The sequence below is a fragment of the Manacus vitellinus genome, unplaced genomic scaffold, assembly GCF_001715985.3.
Source record: "Manacus vitellinus isolate BGI_N305 unplaced genomic scaffold, ASM171598v3 scaffold_2_pilon, whole genome shotgun sequence".
Classification (NCBI taxonomy): Eukaryota; Metazoa; Chordata; class Aves; order Passeriformes; family Pipridae; genus Manacus; species Manacus vitellinus.
Genome location: NW_021940208.1, coordinates 35,326,835 through 35,340,471, shown reverse-complemented (window position 1 = coordinate 35,340,471; position 13,637 = coordinate 35,326,835). Strand labels below are relative to the sequence as shown.

The 13,637-nt window shown below is 37.7% G+C and overlaps 1 protein-coding gene across 1 annotated transcript in view; it reads left to right on the top strand.

Annotated features, from left to right (window-relative positions):
• Nucleotides 1-13,637, top strand: part of DACH1 (dachshund family transcription factor 1) — a 341,631-nt gene that overhangs the window by 237,820 nt on the left and 90,174 nt on the right. The window contains exons 6-7 of the mRNA XM_018071320.2: nt 1,716-1,851; nt 3,814-3,951. Coding sequence (XP_017926809.1) covers nt 1,716-1,851; nt 3,814-3,951 — 274 coding nt within the window. The remainder of the gene's footprint in view (nt 1-1,715; nt 1,852-3,813; nt 3,952-13,637) is intronic.

Genomic DNA, 13,637 nt, shown 5'->3' with positions numbered 1-13,637 from the left:
TAAATCTAAAGAAGTAAATCTTCTATGTTCTGAAAACATCTGCATTATAATCCTCCTCTTGAATACCCAGTTCGTGGACATATAAACACAATCAAAGTCATAATAAGCCTAGAGCTATGATGCAGTTAAGCTATCCTCATCAATGTTTTTGACTTAAAAACCTAAGACTATTAAAGTGGAATCCACTTAAATGTCTTGAAATATTGCTCTAAAAAGTCTCCTCCTACTCCATCAGTAGGCCCATTGAATCCCTTTGCAATCAGAATCTCAAATTCAGCAAATAGTTTTTATGAAGCTTGCCTGGAACAAATCTATTGATTACTATAGATGTGCATGTTGCAAAGTTTCTTAGGAATGCATTCAGATAAATAAATATTAATTTAGCGACTGTGCATGATAAAATAATGACTGCTGCAAAAGCAGTTTGCTGTGCTGCACTGTTCTTTCCAAAAAAATTTGTAGGCATTTGCAGCAACAAGTTTTCCTATGTTATTAAACATATACTAGTTTTATTATTTCATTACCGAAAAGTTTTTGTGAGTTGAATGTATGCAGTTTGTTGGTTGGTTGTTTGGCTTCATTTTTTTTTTTAATTATAAGTCAGGATTTCAATTATCAGAAGGGAAAAAACCAACAACCAAAAAAATACTAGTTTTAACATTTCCATCCCCTCCAATAGATTTCCCTTTTAGGATCTATTTATTTTTATCACTATTTGACCAAAACAGCCTAACTCATGCATATTTGAGCAATGAGTCTTGGAAGCTATTAACAATAAAAAGGAAACTGCAGGGAAAGGTAGAGAATTTTCTAGAAAGGACTATTCTGCACTCAGCTCCGTTTGATTATTGTTTCCATTGAAATTCTGTTTAAATATCAGATATAGCTATATGCTACATACTAGCAATTCTCACATAGCAGATGTGCAGTTCTAACAATCACAATCCTCAATCTCTAGTTTTCAAAACCAAAGAACATCTTGAAGTGTGTCATAGCTCCTCTTAGCTACCATGCCAGGCCTTTCCCTGGGCAGAAAAGCATGAATGGGTGGTTTTCCGCATTTTGAAGTAGTGATATGGTGAGTGATATGGCCACATTCATTCAAAAAGTGTGATTCATTCCAGATTTGTGCTCCAAGGTAAAAACAGACATTTGGACTTACATCAGCCATGTTACTGGTATAGGTTCTATAAGGAGATTATATTTTCTTTGTGATCCATAACAGTTCCATAAGATCTCATTGCTCAAGAAGCCCCTTTGAAATTAAAATGTGGAGTAAAAGTCAGCATGAGATAAAACAGTAGTACCTGATCATTATTTATTTACAGAAATACATGGATCCTCATCCCACAAGGCTGAAATCTGTAAGCCAAATTGTGTATTTCCAATTCAACAGCATGACGTTAGGAGTGAGAAAAATAAAAACAAAAAAGTAAAGCAAAACAGACCGCTTATTTTTATAAGTAGTCCAGAAGGCAGTTTAAAAGCCTAATAAAATGAGCAGTGCTCACATTGCATACTAAAATGTAAGACCTAGTGTCCTTAAAGTTGCAAGTTTCCTTAGAGAATGCTCTGCAAATCCCAGACATCTCAACAGGTGAAAGAGTAGGTTGTAAATTAGGAGGGAGATTCAGTTTAGGGAAGGTGTAACATTGGTGTTACAGAGGCTTGGTGTAACATTGCCTTTTTTCTCAATTACTTTTCGTGTGATCTAGGAACGTGTTCCAGACAGCCCTTCTCCTGCTCCTTCTCTTGAGGAGGGCCGAAGACCTGGCAGCCATCCATCCTCTCATCGAAGCAGCAGCGTGTCCAGCTCTCCTGCGCGGACCGAGAGCTCTTCAGACAGAATCCGTAGGTCACATTCTTCTCCTTCTCACCACTTCAAATTTGATTAGGTGCAGCTGGTTTTTCTAATCAAAATGCCCTCGTCTTAAATAGATCTCATATGTGTCATGTTCAGAAGTTCAGCAGAAATAACTATCTCCCAACATTATGTTTCCCATTTTACAGTATCATAATATCCGATGCTACATTAACGGGTACTGATATAAACTGCCATCATGTCATATTAAACATAAAGATATGAGCAATGAAATATGGAATTGCAGCCGGGAAGCAATTTGCTAGATTAGTTTTAGAACTGAACATATAGTATAAACATTTTTTAAAGAAATTGAGTTTTATTTAATCTGGTTACTCTGGTTTGATTTCTAAATTGAATCTGACTTCATAAGCAATATTTTACGTGGTAGAATTGCTTGGTAAAGAGAAGAATCGGGTTAAATCAATTAAAAATGTGCATACTTTATAAATTTTTTAAATATAAAATTTTGTAGTGGTGAGAAATGTGATAAAGAATTATCACCTCATAGCTCACAAGGGGCAGAGTAAAATTAAACTGTGGTGTCCCAGAGTGATACCATTTTTATCAAGGTTCCATGTACAGGAAGTAAATTACCTGGCAAAGACCCTGAATTCTATGATATTCCACTACAGCAGTGGAAATTAAGGTTTTAAACACACACTATTTTATGGATATGTAATTAAATTCATATCACACTTGTCCATTCTCTTTATTATTGCTCTGTTGCAAGGTTTTGTGCTTTTAAGTCATCTTTCTACAGTAGAATTTGTCAATAGGTGAAACTGGAGGATTTGGCGTGCACATAGAAGGCCATGAAATAGCTGTATGAAAGAAGTAGTCGTATTGATTAGATGCAACACGTGTCTTTTAGCCTGCTTCTTTTCAGGCTCTCTGCAGACTCAGGAAGCTGACTCTTCATTGACCTTCAGATGAAAGATCTTTCATTAGTATGTGATGAAAAATGACTTACCAAAGAAAAGAAATGAGGCCTGACCATGACAAGTTGAAAATTCTGTTTTCTTATCCTTCAACAATTCAGAGTGCAGATTAAATTGGCATCCCATATACTGTGACCTATCTATTTCCCCAGGCTCAATCCACCATCCTTTCATTATATTTTCTCTCCATTGTCCAGTTTAGGAGGGGTATTGATGAAGTGGCTTTGGTGGTCACCTGGTGTCCATCAACACACTGCAGATTTCAGAAGAAAAGTTCTGAAAAAACTTCATAACTGTGGATTTTTAATTTGTTTTTAATTGATTGAAGAGTATATATTTTTTTACAACCAATGGAGACCTTTTCCATTGTTGTCTTAAAAAAAAAATTAGATGAAACTAAATTGAGAAATACTTTTTATTTTTGCTAAGGAGTGACTTTTTTTTTTACTGTTCAGCTTATTCTATTAATTACCAACAGAGAGGATTGAGACCTTTACACATTTTTTTCTTCCATATGGACATTACAGAGTTCCTTAAGTGGTGGATCCCTTTAGTAACTTATTTATTTATAAGTCTTTTCTGTCCTATCTCATTTGTTAACATTACACCTTTTTCTTAGGTACATTTGCTTTTTGTGGTACCAGACAGAATAAAATAACTACTACAGAAATATGAGTTACATATGAAAAAGTACTTTAAAAAATGTCTTAAACCTCTTGGAAGTACAGTTTTTTAGGATAAAAGCATGGCTTTATAAACTACCTAATATGAGTTTCTGAGGTGTGTTTAAAACTCCTGAAGGGCTCTTTGAGAACTCTTGGAAAGAGCTTTTCAAGCTGTCTGATGAGCACCAGAAGTAACAGGAAGAAACTCCCGCTATGTGGATCCTGGTAGCATTAATTAAATAACTTGGTGATTGTTAGAATTCTTGTATAAGAGGAAGACTATAGAAAATAAGTGAAACAGTGTTAATATGACAGCTGATTTCTTTCTGCCTGCACTTGTGTCTAGCAGCTGTCCATCAGAACGGGCTATCTATGAACCAAATGCTGATGGGTTTGTCACCTAATGTCCTGCCTGGACCTAAGGAAGGTGATCTGGCTGGTCATGATGTGGGACATGAGACAAAAAGAATACACATTGAGAAAGGTAATATGAATATTATGATTCTACTGCTTCAGTGTAAAACAACTATAGTCTTGGCAGTTAAATGTTATAATTGTGACTTTTAATTTTTTAATTGTGTTTTTGTTTTGTTGCGGGTTTCTTTTGTTTCACAAATTAAATTGTAACAGTGTGATAGCTTTCTTTATTCTTGTGCTTTGTCATCCTCAAGATTAATGAATGATATTTACATGAGGGAGAAATTTCATAAATATTACAAAGTAGGATGAGTGAAAAACAGTTTTACATTGTTATTCTGTTTCTGACCCTTCTACAGTACTGTTAAAGTATTAAGTTTCTGTCTCCATCCAGTTGACTCTAATGACCTACTTCCCAGAGGGACTGAGCACCGTGAAAATTAGTCCATGTGTACAAAAAGGGAAAAGGCTAATACCAAGCCATTAAATTAGGGAATTGTATAAAATGAGGCTGGTATACATTATATAATGGGATTTAAATTTAATTGAGTATATGACCAAAGTGTTTGATCTAGGTGAATAGTCCACATGCACTTATGCTGATTATAACACCATTTCATCTCTGTTGGCATTCAAAGTCAAGTTCCCGTTCAGGGCTCTTACAGGGGATTTTGGAGGGGTGGTGGTGGAATTCTGAAAGGTGCATTTTATGTTACATTTCCTTAATATATGTGGATCTAAGTATTGTAGACTAGAAACATTTTGTTTAAAGAGAAGCTGAAAATACAATGTAGGTTTTGAAAAAACACTATTTTGGCTTATCAGAAAAATCAGTTCTTTAAGCACAATGAGAGAAAAAGTAAAAGGTATAATAGCCAGACATTGAAACAGAGCTGGAGAAACTGCTGCAGTTATGAAGACTTCAAAATAATACATTTTGTTACATATTTTAATTGCTGTAAGAAGATACCTTCTCTGTCTCTTGTTTGAACACTGAGATATGAAAAAGAATTAAAATCTGGACAATTCTATTCTGGACAGGTGGTGTTTTTAATAGGATTACCAGAAAAATTAATGGAAACAACATTTCTTTCATATAAACCATTTAGTTTGGTTCATTGCACACACAACCTGTTTTAGCTTATACTATGCCCTCACTCAGCCTCTGCAAATTGTATCCCTGCTGTGAGGGGGGATGTGATCAAATAGGTTTGCTTTGAATTTCCATAACTGATTTTATTTCAGCCTTTGAAGTTACTTGTTTAAGTGTAATCTGACTGGTAAATGCTGCAAAGAGAAGTACATATTAAGAATTGCTACTATTTTTGTATGTCATTCAGGTTTTTTATAGGTTTTTTTTATAATGGTATCCCAAATGTATTTTCTAATCTTTTGCCAGTTCACGTTCTTGCAAGATCTGTTCTCAGCAAAACTGCTGAGAATTCACTTTTTTCCTCAGTCCTTGTTTAGGTCAAACCTCTGGTTTTTTTGTTCTTTTCCTCCACTCTGTTCCAGCCTACTGAATTAATGGTAAATATTCATGGGCTATCCAGATTGATAGGAGTTACTAAATTAAAAATTGTTTTCTGTCATGACTACATTTATCATGTTTCTCACACCAATCATGTAACTTTAATACTAATATAATCTGTATTAAAACAAGTTTTGTGGAGATAGTAATTATCTACTTTTGTCACTGTGAGCTTGCAATCAGATTCCCAAACTGTTGCTTTACCTCTGCAAATCAGTCACAATGCCACCATATCTAAAAATGCAGACACACGCGTAGGTGGTGGTACTCTTATTGCTAAAACCCCATCACCTTCATCAGCTGATTCAAAAGAAAAAGAAAGAAAGAGAAGAAATCAGAAGTTCTAAATAGGTATCATGAAGCATTTAAAAATTAATGTGTGTTCTTCTAAGCCACTTTTGTTGGCAGAAATCTATTAGCTGCAACTAAAATGGCTTTTAATTGAACCTGAGAGAACCTGGGAAATTCTGTCTAGTAGAGAAGGCCCTGTGTTTTCTCTTCTGGTCTCCTCTTCCATTAAAAAAGTGAAAAGATGAAAAATCTCTGAAGTCATCTGAGATCAGGGAAAATTTATTTACAGTCAACAGAAAATTTAAAGGGGGAACAAAGTTATAGCAGAGGCAACTGATCAACATACCAAATTTTGAATGTCAGAGCGGTGAATAATTTGTTTGACCTGATCTATGAGCTGAATACAGGAGAGAAAATGCCATTTACCTGTTAGTAACGTAGTACAAAGGAGCTAAGCTACCCGGTCCATGAAACTAGTATAATACATTTAGAAACAGTTTGGACAGTTTGGGAGTATTCAGTTTTTCAAAGATCATGTGTATTTCTATTCAAAATTCAGGCAGGATTATTATTATTGACAAAAATTAGTTTATTTTACTGGATTGTTTTAAGTTACCAGTAAAAGTCTTGTGCAGTTTTGTTTGGTTTTATTTTTTTTTGTCTTTAGACTGTCTTCGAAATCTGTTCTCAGGTTTTGGTATGTGCAGCTCTCAATGACCACACCATCTGTTGAATTCAGGTTGTTATTATCACACCAAGAATCAAATTAGGTTCTATGGGTCTGTGTATTAGAACATGAAAGTTTACATCAGCCTCTGGGTCAATATTTGTTTTTGCTCTCAAAGACCATGCGTAAAACGGGTGTTGGGGACATTTTCCAGCCACTTATTCCAGATGCACAGCTTGGCTGCATCCTAGCTTCATTTTGGGTCAAGACCCAGTGGACACATCTGAAGCTCTACCCTCTGTTCCATGAGAAGAAAACTTAGGTTTGCTAAGGTTATGTTGTGGTCCAGCCAGTTTCCTATCCTGGACTAGGGAGGACAGCAGGAAATACTGCAAGGCAGTTCTGCCCCATAGTTCAAACATAACTCAAGATGTCATCATCTGTATGACAGGAGGCCAATTACCCTCAATTTTCAGAGGGTTTTTGCTTATTAGTGGATAGCAGTTTTTCCAATTTTACTGAAAGCAGGCTGTAGAACTGCAAATGATCCTGGGAAGAATGAGCTGAGTTCAAGTACACGATGTTAGCTCAAGTGCTTGACAACCATCATCAAAACCAAGTATCTAATTTTGTAATCTGTAATTATGGATTGTTTGATGATGCCCATTTGGTTTTATTAGGTCAGATTCTACAAGAAGGACTTCTGTAAAGTATAGGAGTCATAATAGAAAAGATTAATTCAGTTTTCTATGTTAAAATAAGGCTCTGAGTCTTTTCAAGTGAAGTTAAGTTTCTGTGATGCAAAGAGTTTGCTCTAAATAGGGCCTCAATTTTGGTGAGGTGTATTTTATCACTTATCCTGCTCAACTTATATATGACATCCTGCAGATCTCCCACTCTGAGGTTGTGAGAAGCGCACTTTTGGTGGTTTTTATGGAGCTGAATACCTGTTTAACTCTTCAGTAATGTTGTCTGTTAAATAAGGAAATAGCATAGGAAAAAACTAGTGGAGAACCTAAAGACTAGACTGTTGAATCTTGATCCTGTTTTTGCTCATTGATCTGAAGTGTTTCAAAAGAAGTTCAAAATAATCAAAGGCTTAAAAGTCAAACGCACCCTCTTTGGAGATGTGGAACCTGATTTCCTGTGGACAAAATAGAGAATTGAACTTGTGACACATTCCTGGGCAGTATCCTTAATCACTGTGCTTTTTGTAAAAGATGGAAGTATTTTTTAACATTATCCCCTTGCCCTTACAACCTGAACTCAGATCATATTGGGTCTGCAAGGTGTAATTTATAGCTCAGTCCTATTGACAGAGTTTATTTACTAGCTCCACATAGCTGTATACGATTATTTTGTGTGATGTTAAGTGATATTGGAGGCAGTGGCTGCTCATAGCGCTTCCTAACTGGTATCTGCTTAGCCATGCCTACTGTATACACTCTACAGGAGTATAAGACCCAGCTCACTTCAGCCCAAGATTCCCTTCTGGGAGACAACCACCAAAAAATTAGTTGCTTTAACACCAAATTTAGATACTTAAGTGTTTTATTGGATCTGACCTTAGGGCATCAGATTAGAATTTTCTGTCTGCATCAATTTATAATTTTTTTAGATTGACACCAACAGCAAATGAAGCCTGAATGTCAAGCTTACATTTTAAATTTAATATCTTATTTGAGGTGTTATGGGAAGGACGCTTTCTTGCTGAAAATATATATGCTGTTTTCTATAACAAAATATAAAATATTCACCATGTTCACAAAGGAAGTTAAACTCTTTCATAAAAGCTTTTAAACTATGATACTAATGGAAATTTCACAAGTAATTTTCAGGTAATCAACAATAACTGCTTCTTGACTACTATGATAGCAGCAATTAAGGTATAAATTTATCAAATCCACATGTTAAAAAGTCCCAGTCTTTCTCTCTGTTTTGATTTTTTGTCCCCCTGTAGAGGTGAGAGCAGTCTTAGACCTTTAATATCTTATAAAATACAATATTAAAATTCCAAAATAGTCTTTGTATAAAATTGAAAATAATTTAAATATTCCCAGGTTAGGATTGGATTTTCCTGTTATCCATCATGCATCAAAAAGGGAACTAACGATAATTATGTCGTCATATATAATTAGATATTCGTTCTGCAGTATCAGCAGTACATTCCTTTAAAATATATGCATACTGTAAACATATATGAAACATGCTTATTCACCTTAAAAAATATAGAGACACATACAACTTTGTTTTTGTAAATATGTATAGTGGGTTGACCCTGGCCGGATACCAGGTACCCACTAAAGCCACTCTGTCATTCTCCCTCTGCAATAGAGGGGAGAGAAAAAAGCAGCTAAGGATCCATGAGTTAACAGCTGAGAGAGGTCAGTTACTGATTACCTTCAGGGGCAAAACAGTCTCAGAGTGGGGATATTACTTAAATTTATTACTAACAGGATGAGAGCCAAAGAGTGAGAAATAATCTTAAAAACACCTTCCTCCCACCTCTCCTTCCTTCCATGTTTTCCCTTTCCCCCCCCCCCAGCGGTGCAGGAGGACAGGGAATGGGGGTTACAGTCAGTTGTTGTTTCTGCCTCTGCTCAGTGTGAGGAGTCCTTCCCCTGTACCCGTGGGGTCTCTCTCATGGGAGACAGTCCTTGATGGACCTCTCCAACATGAGTCCATCCCTCGGGTAGCAGTTCTTCCCAAACTGCTGTCCCATGTGTCACTCCTCCATGGGGTGCAGTCCTTCACAAATAAGCTGTACCGGTGTGGGTCCCCCACAGGGGCCACAAGTCCTACCTGAGAAAAACCTGCTCCACTGTAGGCTTCCCTCTCCATGGACTGCAGGTCCCTGGCAGGACCCTGCTCCATCTTGGGCCTCCCACGGGGTCACAGCCTCCTTTGGTTATCCACCTGCTCCAGCATGGGCTTTTCCATGGACTGCAGGTGGGTCTCTGCACCCCGATGATCCTCCATGGGCTGCAGGGGCACAGCTGCTCCACCATGGTCTGCACCACGGGCTACAGGGCCTCAGCTCCAGTGCCTGGAGCACCTCCTGCCCCTCCTTCTGCACTGACCTTGGTGTCTACGTTGTTGTTCACATGTTCTCACTCTGCTCTTCCCTGGCTGGAATTCTTTCTGTGCAATACCTTCTGTTCCTAAATACGTTATCACAGAGGCATTAGTATTGCTCCTAATTGGCTTGGCCTTGGCCAGTAGCAGGAAGTCCATCCTGGAGCCGGCTGGAATTGGCTCCTCCAGACAGGGGAAGCTTCTAGCAGCTTTTAATAGAAGCCACCCCTGTAGCTCTCCCGCTACCAAAATTCAGCCACAGAAACCCACTACAATATGAAAGACTCAGAGGACGTTTTAACATCAACAAAGATTCTCATCTACATGAGCTGTCCTCTTAGAAAAGTCAGAAAGCAAGTGATTAGGAACTTTGCTTAAATTCTGTTTCTGGTCTGTGATTTTTAGTTAGTTCTCTGAAAAAACCCTGTTTTAAGGAGAGTATGTACTAGATGATGTACAGAGGAATTTTCATTCTCAGTTCTACTGTCCAGCTGCTTGTATAAACATACTTTATCTGTCCATTTTTGTATACATAAATACACAGAGATACTTACACAATATATTTATTTTGCTGAATATTGCATTTTAATGTAATAAAAAGAATGTGAACATACCTTGATGGGTTTCTGTATGCCAAAATATTTATGGTTAATACATTCTAAATCTACTTTCTCATTTCACATTTTACATGTTATCTATTAAATCTTAATATATTAGTTTTTAAATCCTTAAGATACTGAGTTTATGCTGTGTATTTCTATTTTAGGACTTCTCAAACCCTAACAGGATAGTCACATTTTTAACCTATGACAGATAATATAATAAAGATCCACTAAATTAAAAGTTTGATAAAACCAGTATCACCAAGATAACAGTTTGACACTGTGGTTGTTGGTGTATCTTTTCATTCAGCCCAAGAGGGACAGGAATTTTAAAAATACATTAAAAACTATTGCAGTTAATGGATTATAAAGGTGAAAATAAAATTGCAAGTTTTTTCTTAATTTTCTTAAGAAGCTGGAAAACATCTGGTTTGGTTACACAGATAAATAGAAGCCTTTCATATTATTGAATAACATATGAACAGTATGTGTAGGCAGGAAGGAGGGAAAAGGTAGTACAAACTTCTGAAAAAATTTTTTAATGCAAATAATTGAATAAAAGTATTAGGTCATCTTCCAGTGACATACTTCTGCAGATTTGTTTGCTATTAGAGGCCTTTTTCTGCTGGAATAATAGTTTAGACACATTTTATGAGAGATTTGCTATATGGTTTTCAGTTGACAGTGCAGATCACTTCCAGAACATTCCAGGCTAACTAGGCTCAATGCATCCCAATTGCACATATGTATACTGCCTATTTTATATTTACGGTGACTCAATCACAGAACCACAGAATATGCTGAGTTGGAAGGGATTCACAAGGATCATGGAGTCCAACTCTTAGCCCTGCACAGGACCATCCACAAGAATCACACCAGGCGCCAAAGAGTACTGTCCAAATGCTTCTTGAACTCTCTCAGGCTTGATGCTGTGACCACTTCCCTGGGAAGCCTGTTCCAGTACCCACCCACCCTCTGGGTGAAGAACCTTTTTCTAATATCCAACCTAAACCTGCCCTGGCACAACTTCAGGCCATTCCCTCAGATCCTGTAACTGATCACCACAGAGAAGAGATCAGTGCCTATCCCTCCTCTTCCCCTCACAAGGAAGTTGTAACTGCAATGAGGTCTCCCCTCAGTCTCCTCTTCTCCAGGCTGAACAGACCAAGTGACCTCAGCCACTCCTCCTGCGGCTTCCCCTCAAGGCCCTTCACCATCTTCGTTGCCCTCCTTTGGACACTCTCTAATGGCTTAATATCTTTCTTATATTGCAGTGCCCAAAACTGCACTCAATATTCAAGATGAGGCTGCACCAGTGCAGAGCAGAGCAGGACAATCCCCTCCCTTGACTGGCTGGCGATGCTTTTCCTGATGCCCCCCTGGACATGGTTGGCCCTCCTGGCTGCCAGGGCACTGCTGACTCGGATATAACTTGTCATCGACCAGGCCCCCCAGGTCCATTTCCATGGCACTGCTTTCCAGCAACTCATTCCCCAGTCTGTATGTACATCTGGGGGTGCCCCATCCCAGGTGCAGAATCTGGCACTTTCCCTTGTTGAATTTCATACGGTTGGTGATTGCCCAGTCCTCTGTTCTTTGTTGAGGTCTCTCTGCAGGGCCTCCCTGCCTTCAAGGGAGTCAACAGCTCCTCCCAGTTTTTTGTCATCTGCAGACTTGCTTAGTATCCCTTCCAGTCCTGCATCCAAGTCATTTGGGAAGATGTTGAAGAGCAAAGAGCCTAAGATAGAGCCCTGTGGAACCCCACTAGTGACAGGTCTCCAGTCTGATGTCACGCCATTCACTATTACCCTCTGTGCTCAACCCATGAGCCAATTGCTCACTCCCTGAGTGATGTGTTTATCCAGCTGTGTGCTGGGCATTTTATCCAGAAGGATCCTGTGAGAGACAGTATCAAAAGCTTTATTGAAATCCAAAAAGATTACATCAACTGGCTTCCTTTGATTGACTGGGTGGGTTACCTTGTCATAGAAGGAAATCAGGTTTGATAAGTAGGACTTTCCTCTCATGAAACTGTGCTGACTGTGACCAATGACTGTGTTGTCTTTCAGGTGTTTTTCAATACTTCCCAGAATAATCTTCTCCATAACTTTACCAGGCACTGACAGGCCTGTAGTTTCCGGGGTCCTGTTTCTTATTCTTTATGAAAATCGTTCACCAGCTTCCAGTCAGCTGGGACTTCTCCAGTTTCCCAAGACCACTCAAAAATTGTTGAGAGAGGTTTTGTGATGACATCAGCCAACTCTTTGAGGATTCTTGGATGAATCCTATCAGGTGCCATAGATTTATAGGTTTCTAGCTGGAGCAGCAGATCCCACTCAATTTCAGGGTGGACTGGGAGTTGAACATTCTCGCTCAGAGCACTGAGGCTCCCTTGGTCCATCGTCCCTGTTGAAGATAGAGGCAAAGAAAGCGTTAAATACCTCTGTCTTATCTTTGTCTCTGTTTGTGACCATCCTTGTCCTGTAGTGGACCAATGATATTTCTATACTGCCTATTACCACTAATATATTTGGAAAAAATCTTTTTTTTGTCCTCCATATTTCTGTCCAGCTTCAACTCCAGTTGAGCTTTGACCACACAAATTTTCTCTGTATAGTGGCAAGAATCTTGGATTTTTCTGGCTTTCTGAATAGACTCAAATGACTTACCTGTGCACAAAATCAGATGTATTCCCACTCTATTAAAACAACTCTGCATGTACAATTCTTCTGTGTCTTGTGCCCCAAACAGTTCTGAAAAGTACGTTTTCTTTTGGGTGGGGGAGGGGTTACCTTTCTTTTCAATCTTCATACAATAGACCTTAGAATGATATTTATAATTTTTTATAGTCTTTATTATTTATATAGGGGATAGGAGCTAAAAATCCTTTGAAATAATTTGTGTGCTCATTTGCATCTTAAAAAATTAATTCTTAAATGGAAGAGGTAATGATAATTGGTAAGATGTTAGCACTTTTTTATCATGCTATCATTTTACAGTTTTTAAATCATCAGTTCTCTTTGTGTTTACTACTAGAAAAGATATGGTACAGGGAATGAAGTTAATGAAGTTATGAAATCCCACTATGAGGTGTTATGTCCCATAGCACCATGAGGGTGATCAAATACAATTCTGTTTCTCTAAAGTAATTATTTTTAGTTTTGCGTTTTTGCAGAAGGAAAAGATACATGATGTGTCTCAAGTCATTACCTACTATGGGGTTATAAAATATTTTTCATCTTTTCCTGTGCCTTGCATATAGTAATGATGATTACATAAGAATCCCAAATATAAATATTTAATACACTTATGAAACAATAGTATTTTTGTTATTTGCAGATCTTTAAGCTTCAATGCAACACAAGACATTAGAAAAATAATACATAGCTATATGTGAATTTTGCTCCGCATTTTTTCCATCCAGGAGGAAATAGCACAAATTACAAAGTGCAACAAGGAATCAGCAACTAAAAATGTGATTTACTGTCTTAATTCACCATCCCCATCTACCTTCCTACTTCAGCCTCTGATGAAATATGCATCCAAACTTAAAACCAAACTGAAGGCTTTATATGATTTGTCAGTTT